Source organism: Schistocerca cancellata, chromosome 1 (genome assembly GCF_023864275.1).
Source record: "Schistocerca cancellata isolate TAMUIC-IGC-003103 chromosome 1, iqSchCanc2.1, whole genome shotgun sequence".
NCBI lineage: Eukaryota > Metazoa > Arthropoda > Insecta > Orthoptera > Acrididae > Schistocerca > Schistocerca cancellata.
Window position 1 is genome coordinate 1,017,975,952 of NC_064626.1, and position 15,364 is coordinate 1,017,991,315.

Genomic DNA, 15,364 nt, shown 5'->3' on the forward strand with positions numbered 1-15,364 from the left:
ATTGTGGCACTGTCGAGTGTGACTTAGTTCAGTGTAGCAAATTGTGTTAGAAGATTTGGGAATGAAAAGGTGGCTGCCAAATTTGTGCCACGACTGCTGACTGCTGAACAAAAACAAGGTCATCTGGAAGCATGTTGTGCTTTGAAAGAAAGATCCCAATGTTGCTTAGGATCCTGAATCAAGGAAATAATCAAATTAGTGTAGGAATCTTCGGGTTCGCCTCGCACCAAGAAAGTACATTATGCGAAATCAAACCCTCCCATATTCACCTGACCTTGCCCCAAGTGACTTGTTTTGTTTCCTAGAATGGGAAGAGACAAGAAAGGAAAATTTTTGCTGATTTTGATGAGGTGCAGAAAAAAAAAAGAAAAAAAAAATCAATGAAGGCACTGCGAAGTATACAAAAGATGAATTTAAACAATGTTTTCAAAAATAGAATGCAAGATTCGGGAAGTGTATTAGTGCAAGTGGAGAATACTTTGAAAGGAATTGAAGGTTTGTTCTTAAAATATGAAACTATAAGTTAAAAAAGTTTGTTTTCTTTTGAGTGCCCCTTGTACATTGCAGCCACTGTCTTACAGCATCGTTGGGCATCTATTGCAACCCAATTAAGCAAACTATGGAAACAAAAATAATGTCTACAGCTACACACTACAAAACCACTGTGAAGTACATGGTAGAGGGTATTTCCCACTGCACCAGTTATTAGGGCTTTTTCCCCATTCCATTCACATATGGAGTGCAGGAGGAATGATTGCTTAAATGCCTGATCTTTTCTTCATGATCCCTACTGGAACAACATGCAGGAGGTTGTAGTATAATCCAAGATTCACGACAAGTGTGAGAGAGAGAGAGAGAGAGAGAGAGAGAGAGAGAGAGAGAAAAGAAAACCAAGAAAATGTTTGAAAACCTCGTCAACAAGGTGAAAACCTCGTCAACAAGGAGGTTGATGGTGACAGGGCTTTGAGATTCAAGGTGTGATTCTTAATGATTTTCTCGAATGTGGAGCAACCATAAATTCTGCCTGGTACTGTCAAACTTCGCACAGCCTCAGAAGAGCAATTCGAAACAAACGCCGAAGAAAGCTGACGTCCAAAATTTTGTTTTTACATGACAAAGCCCAACCTCACACAGCAAACCACACTAAAGAACTCCTTAATTCATTCAAAAGGGAAATTTTCCCTCATTTGCCCTACAGCCCCAATCTTGAACCAAGCAACTTCCATTTGTTTTTCAAGATGAAGAACTGGCTTGCAACGCAGTGTTTTGATGACAACGCAGAACTCCTGGTGAGCGTGACTCACTAGCTGAAGTCTCAGGTGGCAGAATTTTACGACGAAGGTCTTTCAAAGCTTCTCCACGGCTACGATAAGTGCCTCAATGTATCTGGTGACTATGTGGAAAGTAGTATGTCAATCGCTCTTTCAGATGTATATAATAACATATATATGTTGTACTTAATTTTTTCTTAATGTCAAAATCCCTACTTTCTGAATAGCCCTCGTATCATTCATCCTCCCCACCAATTAACCAATCGAGTCACAAATTTCACTTAATAACCCAAATGACTGTACTATCGTTTATAAGCATATGTGAGGTAACGAGTCAAATTCTTTTCAAAAGTGAAGAAATACTGTATCTGCTTGACTGCTTTGATTTACAGGATGTCATATGAGAAAAGCACGAGTTTGGTTTCATATAATGGATGTCAAGGATATTGGAGAGTAGTTAATATCTCTGATAGTGTGAGAATGGAAGATAGAAGAGGGTCTATTAGAAAGTACTGAAAAGCTGGAATTACACAAGCCACCCATGAAAGGTTGTTGACAGAACATACATGCAATATGAATCTATATAAAAAATAATTCATACATATGTTTAAGTCATTTAATAAACTACACAGATATTTTCCCCCTTTTATGACAAGGAATTCAAACTGACAGGATATACTTACTTATGGTACTCTGTACCACCTTCTCCATTGAAATGTGTGTAATCTTTTACAGGTTTGCGGCAAATGTAGCACATTAGAGCCCCACAGGTGCATGTCATCTTATTGCAACCATCAATCTTGATAAATTTTTTTTCACATCGCCAACATGTTCTGTAAATGAATATTTTTACAGTGTATTATATTTTGACTTCTTGGAACTCAAATTTTTTTCTGCTATAGTACTAGAATTTTTTTCATGACATTTTCTTGTCAACAATGACACTTACACTATGTGATCAAAAGTATCCGGACACACCCAGACACATACATTTTTCATATTAGGTCCTTTATGCTGTCACCTACTGCCAGGTACTCCATATCGGTCACCTCAGTAGTCATTAGATATCGTGAGAGAGCAGAATGGGGCTCTCTGTGGAAGTCATGGACTTCGAACGTGGTCAGGTGACCGGGTGTCACTTGTGTCATATGTCCGTACGCGAGATTTCCGCACTCCTAAGCATTCTTATGTCCTCTGTTTCTGATGTGATAGTGAAGTGGAAACTAGAAGGTGTACAGGACAACCTTGTCTGTTGACTGACAGACACTGCCGACAGTTGAAGAGGGTCGTAATGCGTAATAGGCAGACACCTATCCAGACCATCACACAGTAATTCCAAACTGCATCAGTATCCACTGCAAGTACTATGACAGTTAGGGGGAGGTGAGAAAACTTTGATATCATGGTTGAGCAGTTGCTCATAAGCCACACATCATGCCAGTAAATGGCAAACGGCGCCTAACTTGGTGTAAAGAGCGTAAACATTGGACAACTGAACAGTGGAAAAACGCTGTATGGAGTGACGAATCATAGTACACAATGTGGCGATCCAATGGCAGGGCGTGGGTATGGTGAATGCCCAATGAACGTCGTCTGCCAGCATCTGTAGTGCCAACATTAAAATTTGGAGGCAGTGGTGTTATGGTGTGGTCGTGTTTTTCATGGAGGGGGCTTGCTCCCCTTCTTGTTTTGCGTGGCACTATCACGGCACAGGCCTACATTGAAGTTTTAAGCACCTTCTTGTTTCCCAGTGTTGAAGAGCAATTCAGGGATGGCGATTGCATCTTTCAACACGATCGAGCACCTGTTCATAATGCACAGCCTGTGCAGAATGGTTACACAACAATAACATCCCTGTAATGGACTGGCCTGCACAGAGTCCTGACCTGAGTCCTATAGAACCCTTTCGGATGTTTTGAAACGTCGACTTCATGCCAGGCCTCACTGACTGACATTCGTATCTCTCATCAGTGCAGCACTCCGTGAAGAATGGGCTGCCATTCCCCAAGAAACCTTCCAGCACCTGACTGAATGTATGCCTGTGGAAGTGGAAGCTGTCGTCAAGGCTAAGGCTGGGCCAACACCATATTGAATCCCAGCAATTACCGATGGAGGGCGCCACGAACTTGTAAGTCATTTTCAGCCAGGTGTCTGGATATGTTTGATCACATTGTGTATGTGCAAAACATGGCACAGTATTAAATGCGAACAAATATAAAAAATATCAATCAGCAAAAAATACATACATAAAAAAAAATTACAAACTGTGTTGAAATGGAAGTTAACAAGCAGGTCATAGATCTAAAAAGCAATGAACAGTGATGTCAGGTTACAATATTAGAAGTATGGGCAGACTAAAACAAGTTGCAAGCAATGGCGATAAGATTAAAGACGGTAGCACATCAAATCAGCTTTGGGCTGACCTTACCAGATATAGTGTGTTGTGGACTAAGTACACTGTACTCAATAATGGGATAAAATCTGAAATCTAGATTGTACAGAATAAAAATACTGTAATACACAATCACATGGTGGTGTATATTTCCAAAAAATACTGTGTGACTGAGGCTCAGCACCATCGAAAACTTTTTAATATTCTACTGTTTTCACGGAGGTTTGGTGTGCTTTGCTAGGAAACACTTGCAGGTAAGTGTGTTTTGCTAGGACATACTTGTAGAATTACTGTTCTGTACAGTGTAGTCAAAAATACAGCATAGCATGTAAATAATATACCATTTTGGAGTCTTAATTTTACAAGTTGTATATTTCAAAAAAATTGTAATCTGAATCACTCCCTGATAGTTTAATCAAATATCAGACATCAACCCCAGACCACTAACATGGACTTCAATGGAAATTTTGCAGAGCCAGTGTGGAGTCTGAATGACCAAAAAATTTAGGTCTTACCTTCTTGACAGGCATGCAGTGCTGTCCTGTCGACTCATTCTCACCAAGGGAGCCATGAGACCTACTAAAGAAAACGTTTTAACAATTGCCTCCTGTGTGGATTTAAATATCTGTGAAGGTCAACATGCCTGCCTCATTGTTTTCCAACAATTAAAAATCAGTAACATCTGGTAAATCAATATTTTTCTTGAAAATGGTGGGTCAAAATGGGAATTACATCCAGCAGCACTTCGTTCATCCAACTTCACTGTCTTCCAGCTTGGACACTCTGTAATCATCTGATCACATGGTTTGATTTATAGCTGTATATGTAGTACGATACAAAAATTATTTTTCTTTTCACCTTAACTTACCTGTAATAGCTAAAAGTCTGACCGGAAATGAAAGAAAAGAAAAAATTTTCACTTTTAAAAAGCAATTTCCTCATTAGTTGATCTGCCAAAGAAACTTATGTCCCATACATTCTTTTTTTCCTTTCAAAAAGCAGATTGTTCGAAAGCATGTCTGTTTTCACTAAAAACAGAATGTTTTCAGAAACACCGAGTCACTATTTCTGTGCTTGGGACAAAGTACGTTAAAATCGGATCAAACTCATGATCAATAGAACTTTAATGAAACCACAATAAAAATTTTCACAAAACCGCCTGCAATAAAAGCCAAAAGGATTTATGGCTCTTTTGCTTGACACTGACAACACCAAAGGAATGCACAGACAAAATAAAAGTGTTTACATATTTGGGTAAATGTTCAGTTACCTGTCAACTAAAATGTGTTTTGTTATATTTAGTGGAAAAGTTGTCAGTAACTTGGTACACCATTTCATTTGTATGTATCAAAGTGGACACTGCAGTCAACAGAATTCATCATAAGCTGAACATTACAATAAAATTCTATTTGTGGTTGGGTGTTTAGAGCACCTTTTTGGAACAAGGAGGCTCAGTAAAAATAAGCTGTTTAATATCAGTGGCTGTCACTTATTCTCCACAGTACCATTTTTAGCACTGAAGACTCTAGCTCTACAGTATAAGCACATATCCTCAGTTAATACTTGTGGATTCTCCGAGCAGATTAAAGGCACACAGAATTCTATTGTACAATGGTACAACTGAAGATAAGCACTTTTAACAGATCTATGTAAGCAATACCCACTTACTCAAAGTGATTATTTGTATACAATGGTCTGTGTTATTTGATCTCTCAGCCTTTCTCAGCTTGACTGATTAATGGTGTGCGTCTGGGTATTTTTCATAAAATGGAAACAACTCGGCAGAACATCTGAAAGCACACCATTAATCTGTGCCATTAATTAAGCCCACTAAGTTTAAATTTAATCTTGAATGCCAACTACTGATTGTTAATTAACGCTCAATTTTACAGCTAATTTATTATAAGTACTGAAGAAACACAAAGGCATTTTGTAGCACAAGCCACAAAGCAAGGAAGTTTTGGGTGACATGTGACCATGATGTGGAGGCTTCTAGAAAGCTCTTGCTGAACAAGCTCTGATAGGATGAGGGCTCACTATAGAAAATGTGAGGAAATATGCTGTTTGGATGAATTGACTCAATCAGAAGAGGCAGTGCTAGGGTAACCAAGAAAATATTGTGCTGTGTATAAAATGTATTTTAAAGCACGTTACCATAATAAACATGGTTTCAATATTTTAGAACTTTGCAATGAGCATTTTGATAGATGATGAATTATAAGAGGCGGTCAAATAAAGAATAAGTAACTAAAATTACATCACCAAATTAAGGACAATTTGAGCTTGCAAGTAGAAGTGACTGACCTTCTGTAGGGACAGAGCCGTTACACTGTCCTTCGCTGACCAGTTATTGCTCTGCTATCAATCTGCACTTGCTTAGATGTTTTAAGCATCTCTGTATCACTTTGCAGAATTTCTTGGTTTACACATTTCCTACACCACACATTTAGGTATGCCATAATTATGTTACACCCATATCTAGTAACTTGCATCGTAACGTCATGAAAGCCAACTAGCCATGAACAATGTCATAGTCACAGGTATGGAAATGGTAAATGTAGGTGGATATATGCTTTCAGCACATGTAGAGACACTATGGAGAGAGGAGGAGTTGCCATATACGATAAAATCTGTCGCAGTGTGAAAAATCTGGCAACTAAAAAATTTTGCTTAGAGTAACATACACAGGGTGGTCCATCTGAAGTTTCGGATGAGATTATCTCGAAAACTATACATTGGGTAAAAGTAGTGGGTAAGAAAAGTTCATAAGCTCAAAGGGGGAGATCAAATGATACTACAAGTGACCTCCAGCCCCCGCCCTCTTGGATGGGGCAACTTTTAAATCTCAAATGGAAACTCCCATTTTTTATTGCAGATTCGGATTCTCCATAAAAATGTAATCAAGTTTTGTCTGAAACATTTTTTTCAAACCATTGACGGATGGCACAGAAATCAAGAAAAATTAAAACTGGGGAAGAACTCCGATTTATTTAGAATGATCCAAGAAGGGCACATCAAATCGATACAAAATGTGCACCAATTCTTTCATTACGCCAAATTAAGCTTTTTTTTTTTTTTTTTTTTTAATACAAAATGTATCCTACCCACCACAGTTTTTGATGGAGGGAGGTGGAATGGCATTAAAATCTCGTTAGGGAACTCTTCACAATTGCTTTACTCACCTGACTGTGGCGCTACTGTGGCCAAACTGCGAACTATGGTTCAGTAAAAAGGTCGGTGCAATGTGATTAGACGTCAGTTCACTTTCAGATTGTGAACCGTAAACATCAAATGACAAAAGTAAATTATTCTTGGGTGAAACATGGTTCACTATCCTTCTACAGGGAATGTTGATATGATGTTAATTTTAAGTGAACACCATAACAATTACGCTGCAGCTGCACATCTGTATGCGGATTGTTTCCCAAACAGACGACATCCAAGCGAAAACATTATTCGAAATTCAGATGGTTTTAAAAAATGTTTCAGACAAAACTTGATTACTTTTTTATGGAGAATCCAAATCTGCAATAAAAAATGGGGGTTTGCATTTAAGATTTAAAAGTTGCCCCCCACCCCACCCAAGGGGGTGGGGGCTGGGGGTCACGTGTAGTATGATTTGATGTCCCCATTTTAGCTTACGAACTTTTCTTACCCACTATTTTTACCCAATATATAGGTTTCGAGATAATCTCATCCGAAACTTCAGATGGACCACCCTGTAGAAGCATGTGCGTGTGAGCTTTAACTAAATAATGGCACTTTTATAATTGTAGCCATGTATAAGTCCCCTTTGGGAAATTTTCAACTATTTTTTTTAAAAACTTGGATTCTTTGTTGTGCTAGCTGCCAGACAGAGGAAAGCAAATTATTGTTTGTGGACATTTCAATGTAGATTTTCTGAAAGAGTCTGATAGAAAACTTGATCTTGAAGTATAACTTGGTTCTTTCAATTTGACATCAGTTATTGATTTTCCTACTCAAGTGGTACAGGAAAGCAGCACACAGATAGATAATGTTTTCAAAGACCAAAATAAATTTAATCAAATAAAAACTTTTCCTGTTAAGAATAGTCTGTCTGAACATAATCCATAGCTAGTTACAGTATATGATATAGCTCCATACAATAATGCAAAACAGTTAATGATTTAACAATTCAATTCAAAATTTTAGGGAAAGCTTGTAACAGTTAGACTGAGATGATGTGAACAGGGAACATGATGCTAATTTAAAATTTAACCTATTTCATGGTACCTTTGCGAGAGTATCTGAAAACAGTTTCCCTAAGAAAACAGTGAAATATAATTGTAAGAAACCACGTAAAAAGCCATGGCTTACTAAAGGGATAAAAATATCTTGTAAACAGAAAAGGGAAATGTATCTTACCGCTAGGAGTAGTAATGATCCCGAAACAAAGGAACATTGTAAAAACTACTGCACTGTATTACGAAAAGTTATTAAAAAGTTCAGACACATGTGCATTATGTCTGAGATTAGCACATCTGATAATAAAATTAAAACAATTTGGAATACTGTTAAAAGGGAAACAGGGCAACTGAAAGCATAGGAACGCTATTTCTATCAAACAATGAAAAGTTTGTTAACAAGAAGTCAAAAGTAGAAAACATTTTTAATAATCATTTTTTAAGAGCTGTAGAGAAAATAGTATCTAGTTATTCATTAGAAAATCAAGGCAATATATTGAAAAGACAGTACCTATGCAATTTGATAAAACTGAAATTCAAATCACCTCTCCTACTGAAACTGGGAAAATAATAAATTCATTCAAAAGTAAAAGCTCACATGGAATTGATGGCACTTCCAATAGAGTACTAAAAGCTTTTTCCCAACAAATAAGTAGGATTCTCAGCCAAATATGTAGTAGCTCACTGAAACAGGGTATTCTTCCAGGTAGACTGAAATATGCTATTTTTAAACCATTGCATAAAAAAGGGGATAGGTCTGATGCTAACAACTACTGCCCAATCTACTTCTGACAGCTTCATCCAAAATTCTTGAAAAAGTAATGTATTCAAGGTTAGCATTAAATATTTGTAAAAACAAAGTACTAACAAAAAGTCAATTTGTTTTTCAGAAAGGCTTTCCAACAGAAAATGCTATATATGCTTTCAGTGATCAAATATTAAATGCATTGTATAACCAAACATCACCCATTGGGATATTTTGTGGTCTCTCAAAGGCTTTTGATTGTATACATACGAAATGTCGTATTCATGATCTATGGAACAAGGATTAATGTATGTATGTATATACCTTGTACTTGTTAACTTGTACTGTTGCATCGCTCTGATACGTTCTGTGACTACAGTGGTGTGTGCATGAGTGCATCAGATGGGGACCACAACAAAGGCGTCAATGTTGAGTGTGATTGCTTCCTGGCATTGGTGTCTGGCATAATGTACAGGAAGGATTGTCAACACGTTAATAGTAACAAAATGTGAAGTAATTAAGTACTGGCAAACAATGTCAAAGTCATTTTAGGATAAAACACTGCCACCCCTTTTGCTTGATTTGACATCAGTTGGTTTGATGAGTTAAGATAAATACCTGTGCTGAATCAGAACGAATGTTTGATAATGCACATGAAGCTGTTTTAATACTTGAGAAACAATATCTGAACCTACTGGGGCCAAAATATAGATTTTTTCGTACGTTTTCTTTCTGATTGAAGGTTTGAGGGACTTTGGCCATTCACTTATGTAATAAAATGGTACACTTTGTAATGCAGCAAGTTGTTATGAGTTGTCATCTTGCACTGAAGGCGTAGCTTGCCATTGAGCCGGGAGGAGAGGAGATTTTGGTTCTCAAGCTGTCACAGCTGACACTGGCTACAGGGCTGAGTGAGCCATATACACTCCTGGAAATGGAAAAAAGAACACATTGACACCGGTGTGTCAGACCCACCATACTTGCTCCGGACACTGCGAGAGGGCTGTACAAGCAATGATCACACGCACGGCACAGCGGACACACCAGGAACCGCGGTGTTGGCCGTCGAATGGCGCTAGCTGCGCAGCATTTGTGCACCGCCGCCGTCAGTGTCAGCCAGTTTGCCGTGGCATACGGAGCTCCATCGCAGTCTTTAACACTGGTAGCATGCCGCGACAGCGTGGACGTGAACCGTATGTGCAGTTGACAGACTTTGAGCGAGGGCGAATAGTGGGCATGCGGGAGGCCGGGTGCACGTACCGCCGAATTGCTCAACACGTGGGGCGTGAGGTCTCCAAAGTACATCGATGTTGTCGCCAGTGGTCGGCGGAAGGTGCACGTGCCCGTCGACCTGGGACCGGACCGCAGCGACGCACGGATGCACGCCAAGACCGTAGGATCCTACGCAGTGCCGTAGGGGACCGCACCGCCACTTCCCAGCAAATTAGGGACACTGTTGCTCCTGGGGTATCGGCGAGGACCATTCGCAACCGTGAATGGAGGGACGAATGGAGACGTGTCGTCTTCAGCGATGAGAGTCGCTTCTGCCTTGGTGCCAATGATGGTCATATGCGTGTTTGGCGCCGTGCAGGTGAGCGCCACAATCACGACTGCATACAACCGAGGCACACAGGGCCAACACCCGGCATCATGGTGTGGGGAGCGATCTCCTACACTGTCCGTACACCACTGGTGATCGTCGAGGGGACACTGAATAGTGCACGGTACATCCAAACCGTCATCGAACCCATCGTTCTACCATTCCTAGACCGGCAAGGGAACTTGCTGTTCCAACAGGACAATACACGTCCGCATGTATCCCGTGCCACCCAACGTGCTCTAGAAGGTGTAAGTCAACTACCCTGGCCAGCAAGATCTCCGGATCTGTCCCCCATTGAGCATGTTTGGGACTGGATGAAGCGTCGTCTCACGCGGTCTGCACGTCCAGCACGAACGCTGGTCCAACTGAGGCGCCAGGTGGAAATGGCATGGCAAGCCGTTCCACAGGACTACATCCAGCATCTCTACGATCGTCTCCATGGGAGAATAGCAGCCTGCATTGCTGCGAAAGGTGGATATACACTGTACTAGTGCCGACATTGTGCATGCTCTGTTGCCTGTGTCTATGTGCCTGTGGTTCTGTCAGTGTGATCATGTGATGTATCTGACCCCAGGAATGTGTCAATAAAGTTTCCCCTTCCTGGGACAATGAATTCACGGTGTTCTTATTTCAATTTCCAGGAGTGTACTTGTCTAACGCTGCGTGCAATACGTTACACATACTCTCTAGGAATCTGAAGAAGTACTGTTATAATATTACTCGATTTTTTCATACTTAGCATACGAAATTCTATGGATAAAACAACCATGCTGTTAAATTTCAAATCAATAGCTTCAATACTTTCAGAGATATAAATTTTTACCTAAAACATATAATAACCGGTCTGGCACTGTGAAACTGAGTTAGGCAGTGTAATGCATTCATCTATAGTATCACTTGAAACTACAACCAAGAGGATAGGTCAATGTAACCTAATTTTCTAGAATTTTCTGTAGTTTCATTACCACAGATTTCTGACAATTAAAAGTAATGTGGGAAATTAAAATATTTCATTTATTTTGGATGTGTGAGAGTTTTGGAGAGAGAGAGAGAGAGAGAGAGAGAGAGAGAGAGAGAGAGAGAGCAAATGGGACATACATAAAGTGAGAATGTAATATTTTAGTAAAATGATTTTGTGAAAGGCAGCCAGAAGGGGTGCTGAGTATTAAATTTATTAGTATTTTAATCTGTGGAAAGGAATCTTATTTTGTTTTCATTAAATTTTATTTAGTTTTGAAATTACGAGATTTCTAGTTTAAGTTACTTGTAGTAATCTGATTGGCTGACATTAGAAATACCATGAATATACAAATGCTCAAGATGATCCAACTGGTTGCTTAACATACTAGCCAATAGGAATTCAGCATTTCCCATGCATTTGAGTAGAGCATTGTGCCTTAGCTCTACGAGTTGAGATAGTCTCACAGCAGCTGTCTTCTGGTGAACACCTATTATAAACTGCACTGATTAAATTTGCACCAAAATGAAGTCATTCGAACCTTTGATTGGTTCTCATGTTGTTGACAAAAAGCAATGACAGAACTGAGTATTTTGTGAAAGTTTGGGCTTTGTGAGTGGTTTATTTTAGTTTTAGGAGATATTTGCTTGTGAACAGTTCATGTTGTATATAAACTCTGCGTGCTGTGTTTCGTGCAGATTATGAGACGTTATGGTGAGCCCTTTTAATAAGAAGCTTCCTGAACAACTGCATGTTTTAACTCACATGTAGCTGTGGGTCAGTGATTGTTTAGAACATTCAGAATATCGGGTTCGATTAAAGATCTTCTGCCTGCTTTCGGGTGTGAACTTTTTAACAGAGACAGTCAGTAACATAGCATAATTCATGTTGAGATATTACATATGGACTTGATAGCCATTTTCCATGTTTTAAAAACAATAAACTAACTTAAAGGAAAGTTTAGACTTTTTTCAAATGAATCATGCAGGAATCCTGTACACTCGATAGTTTAACTAACTTTCAGCTACTGCCCATGGACTGTAGTTTTGTGGCCTTTGTGTGGTAGGTATTTAGTCGAATTTTCATCAACTTTGCTTTTGTTGTCAAAACCAGTATCTACCATCAGGGAGACAAGGGATAGGCAACATGAAAACTCTACAGGCAGATGAACTGATTGTTTACGGTATAGTGAGAGCCATCCTTTTGATGTTATTTATTATATAGCTACCAGTTTCGGTGACTGAATACACCATCTTCAGTCCTTCACTGACGCTGATGGGGTAAACTCCAGTTGTATATAACATCCCATCTGTGGCCAACATCTATGAACTGATTTCCATAGATTACTGTAACAGCAATGTTGTGTTTGCAACCATCACCTACCAAGTGGCTCATTTGTTAGTTGATGGTTGCAGACACAACGTTACTGTTACAGTAGTCTACGGCAATCAGTTGACAGATGTTGGCCACTGAAGGGATCATGTATACGATTGGAGTTTACTCCTCAGTGTCGATTGAGGCCTGAAGATGGTGTATTCAGTCACCGGAACTGATAGCTACATAATAAATAACATCTGAAAAACAGCTGCAGGTGTACCATTTTATTACATAAAATAAAGATTTGTTGGAATGAACATTGAGTCACTGTCATTTATTGTGAACATTATGGAACATGAGCATGTAGAGAGGCAAGATTTGCACAGAAGGAGAAGGCTTTGCCACATTTACAACTAATGTTGGATCACAACTGGGAGGGGTGGTCAAATATTTAATCACCACTTCAGTTTGTACATACATGTCTGCAGTATGATAAACACTGAAATCCCCACACCACAGTACTGCACCACGACACTTGAAGAGGCAAAACAAAACGATGTAGCTTCTTGTGGACTATCACACGGTAACTCATTTTCTTCATTTGTGGGGGAACAGTGCTGCAATAATCCATGCTGGGTTGATGGAAGTGTATGGCAACAATGCACCATCATACGACAGAGTGGTTAGGTGGCACAGATGCTTCCAATGAAGACAAACAAGTCTAAATGACAAAAAATGAAATAGGAAATCATCTCCCTGCAAAGCACTGGTAATTCAAGAAACACGGAGGACCTAGTGTTTGAAGACCTGTGTGTCACAACTGAGGCAACAGTGTAAAAAGTGGAAGTCAGTCATGGCTCAGTATCCAACATCTTTGACAACAGAAATGTTGCAGCCATGTTGAGTCATTCCAGATGACATCCTAAGATGCCTAACCATCATGGAGAAATGCAGGGTTACTGGGAAGCTTTAACGAAGCATCACCGGAAGCTGTCCAAGGGTGTGTTTTTGCTCCAAATAAACTTTCTCAACTGATCTGAATGATGAATTATGTGGAGTATTTCTGCTGGGAAACCTTTCTGCATAGAAGCAGCATACTGGTCATTTTAATATTATATTTGTGTATCAGTGCAGTAGAGCTGTTGATGTGCTTATATCACATATCTGAACACCACTAGGACAAGAATAAAGGACTTTGGAAAGCTGCGGTGTATGTGCAGGAACGCTATGAGGCACAGATGTTACTTTACCTCAGACTGGTGGTTAATGGAATGTATAACTAATTGGATATGAAACACATTAGAAGAAATTTTCATGCCACATTTCTCAAACTCAGGTGCACTGCAGGGCCAAAATTTGCATTTCTGGATGGGGATCCCCTCCTGAAAAATGACCACTTTGCCATCCTGTATAACACACTAAGTGATGGTGATATTTTTTATATACATGATGCATGTGTATGAGGGTAATTTTTTTAAAGTTCTCATAGCACGGCATAAATGCCAGACATGGAACAAGCAGGTTGTGTTCACAGAAAGTGATTGTGCATCTCCTGCACCACTCTGTCACTGCCAAGTTCAAGACCAGACTTTGTGGTGCTGCAGTCACATAAAAAGAGCCACATCAACTGATTTTACTACCGTGTGCAAATTGCAAAGCATTATTTGTTTCTGGCAAGTCAAAGGGAATAATGCAGCACACATTCATCGAAGAATGAGCAAAGTACATGGAGAAAATTTTATGAGTGATGTTGCTGTGTGTGAATGACGGTGAAAATGTAAAGCTGACCATACTGATGTGCATGATGAATGGCGTCAATGATGCAAGTCTTGCTACAGACAACCTTGTACAACGAGATGACGAAGGTATTGTGGAATTTCATGACATTTTCAGACAGTTTTGCTGTATGTCAATACTTAAAAAAATTACGTATGAAGCAAGAATGGAAAGAGTTATCACGATTTAACGAATGACTGACAGTTAGATCATTAGAGATGAAGCAAAAGGTAGGAGGGGAAAACAAAAGACAAAACAATTTATACATATTGGCTGTGCAATTGTATCAACAACTTATTTTTTGTCGCAAGATGCTTGTTGTTTGGGTGGTAATTGTCATACAAACATTTAAAACAAATTCTTAATTCACTATGGACAAAATAATGCAGATTAAGATTTAGGAACAACAATAATGACTGCAATAACATGGACCAAAATACAAGGTTAGGCACAAACTGAGACGCGGCAGAACGTGTAGCATGGCAGCACACATTTCTGTAACTACTTTTTTTGTTTCATTATTGTTTTTATATTGGCAAGAACAATGCACAGATTAATGACTGGTGAGCCTTTAGCCACTGGGATTATAACTTCTGCCTCTACAATATCTTTAGATTGCAAGAAGGGACAGACAAGTCTTCGTGAAGGTAATGAAATAGTAATGAATATTATAAAACCACATGATCAAGAAGCAAGGCAAGAAATTTTAATCATACAGTGAAACTAGTTTGTCTATGCACTGCTTGTTATGCTGGTGTATCAGTACAAGCTGCTACAAACATTTTAAAAGCATAATTTCCACAAGTATATTTCTTCTGTGCTCTTGGTTAAAGTATCCAGGATCACAAATACATAAGTTTCACTGTGATTACTTGTATATGGATTTGCTAACACGGGAACGGTCCAATCCAACATTTCAAAACCTCGTATTTACTCGAATCTAAGCCACACTCAAATCTAAGCCGCACCTGAAAAATGCGACTCGAAATTCAAGGGGAGAGAAAAGTTTTAGGCCGCACCTCCAAATCGAAACAAAGTTGGTCCATTGTAATATGAGACACAATTTAGGTCGAATGAATGACGATACAGCTACAGTAGTT

General features: G+C 39.2%; 1 protein-coding gene across 1 annotated transcript in view; it reads right to left on the bottom strand.

Annotated features, from left to right (window-relative positions):
* LOC126089246 (uncharacterized) overlaps positions 1–15,364 on the bottom strand; it is a 177,476-nt gene that overhangs the window by 17,335 nt on the left and 144,777 nt on the right. The window contains exon 8 of the mRNA XM_049906895.1: positions 1,955–2,104. Coding sequence (XP_049762852.1) covers positions 1,955–2,104 — 150 coding nt within the window. The remainder of the gene's footprint in view (positions 1–1,954; positions 2,105–15,364) is intronic.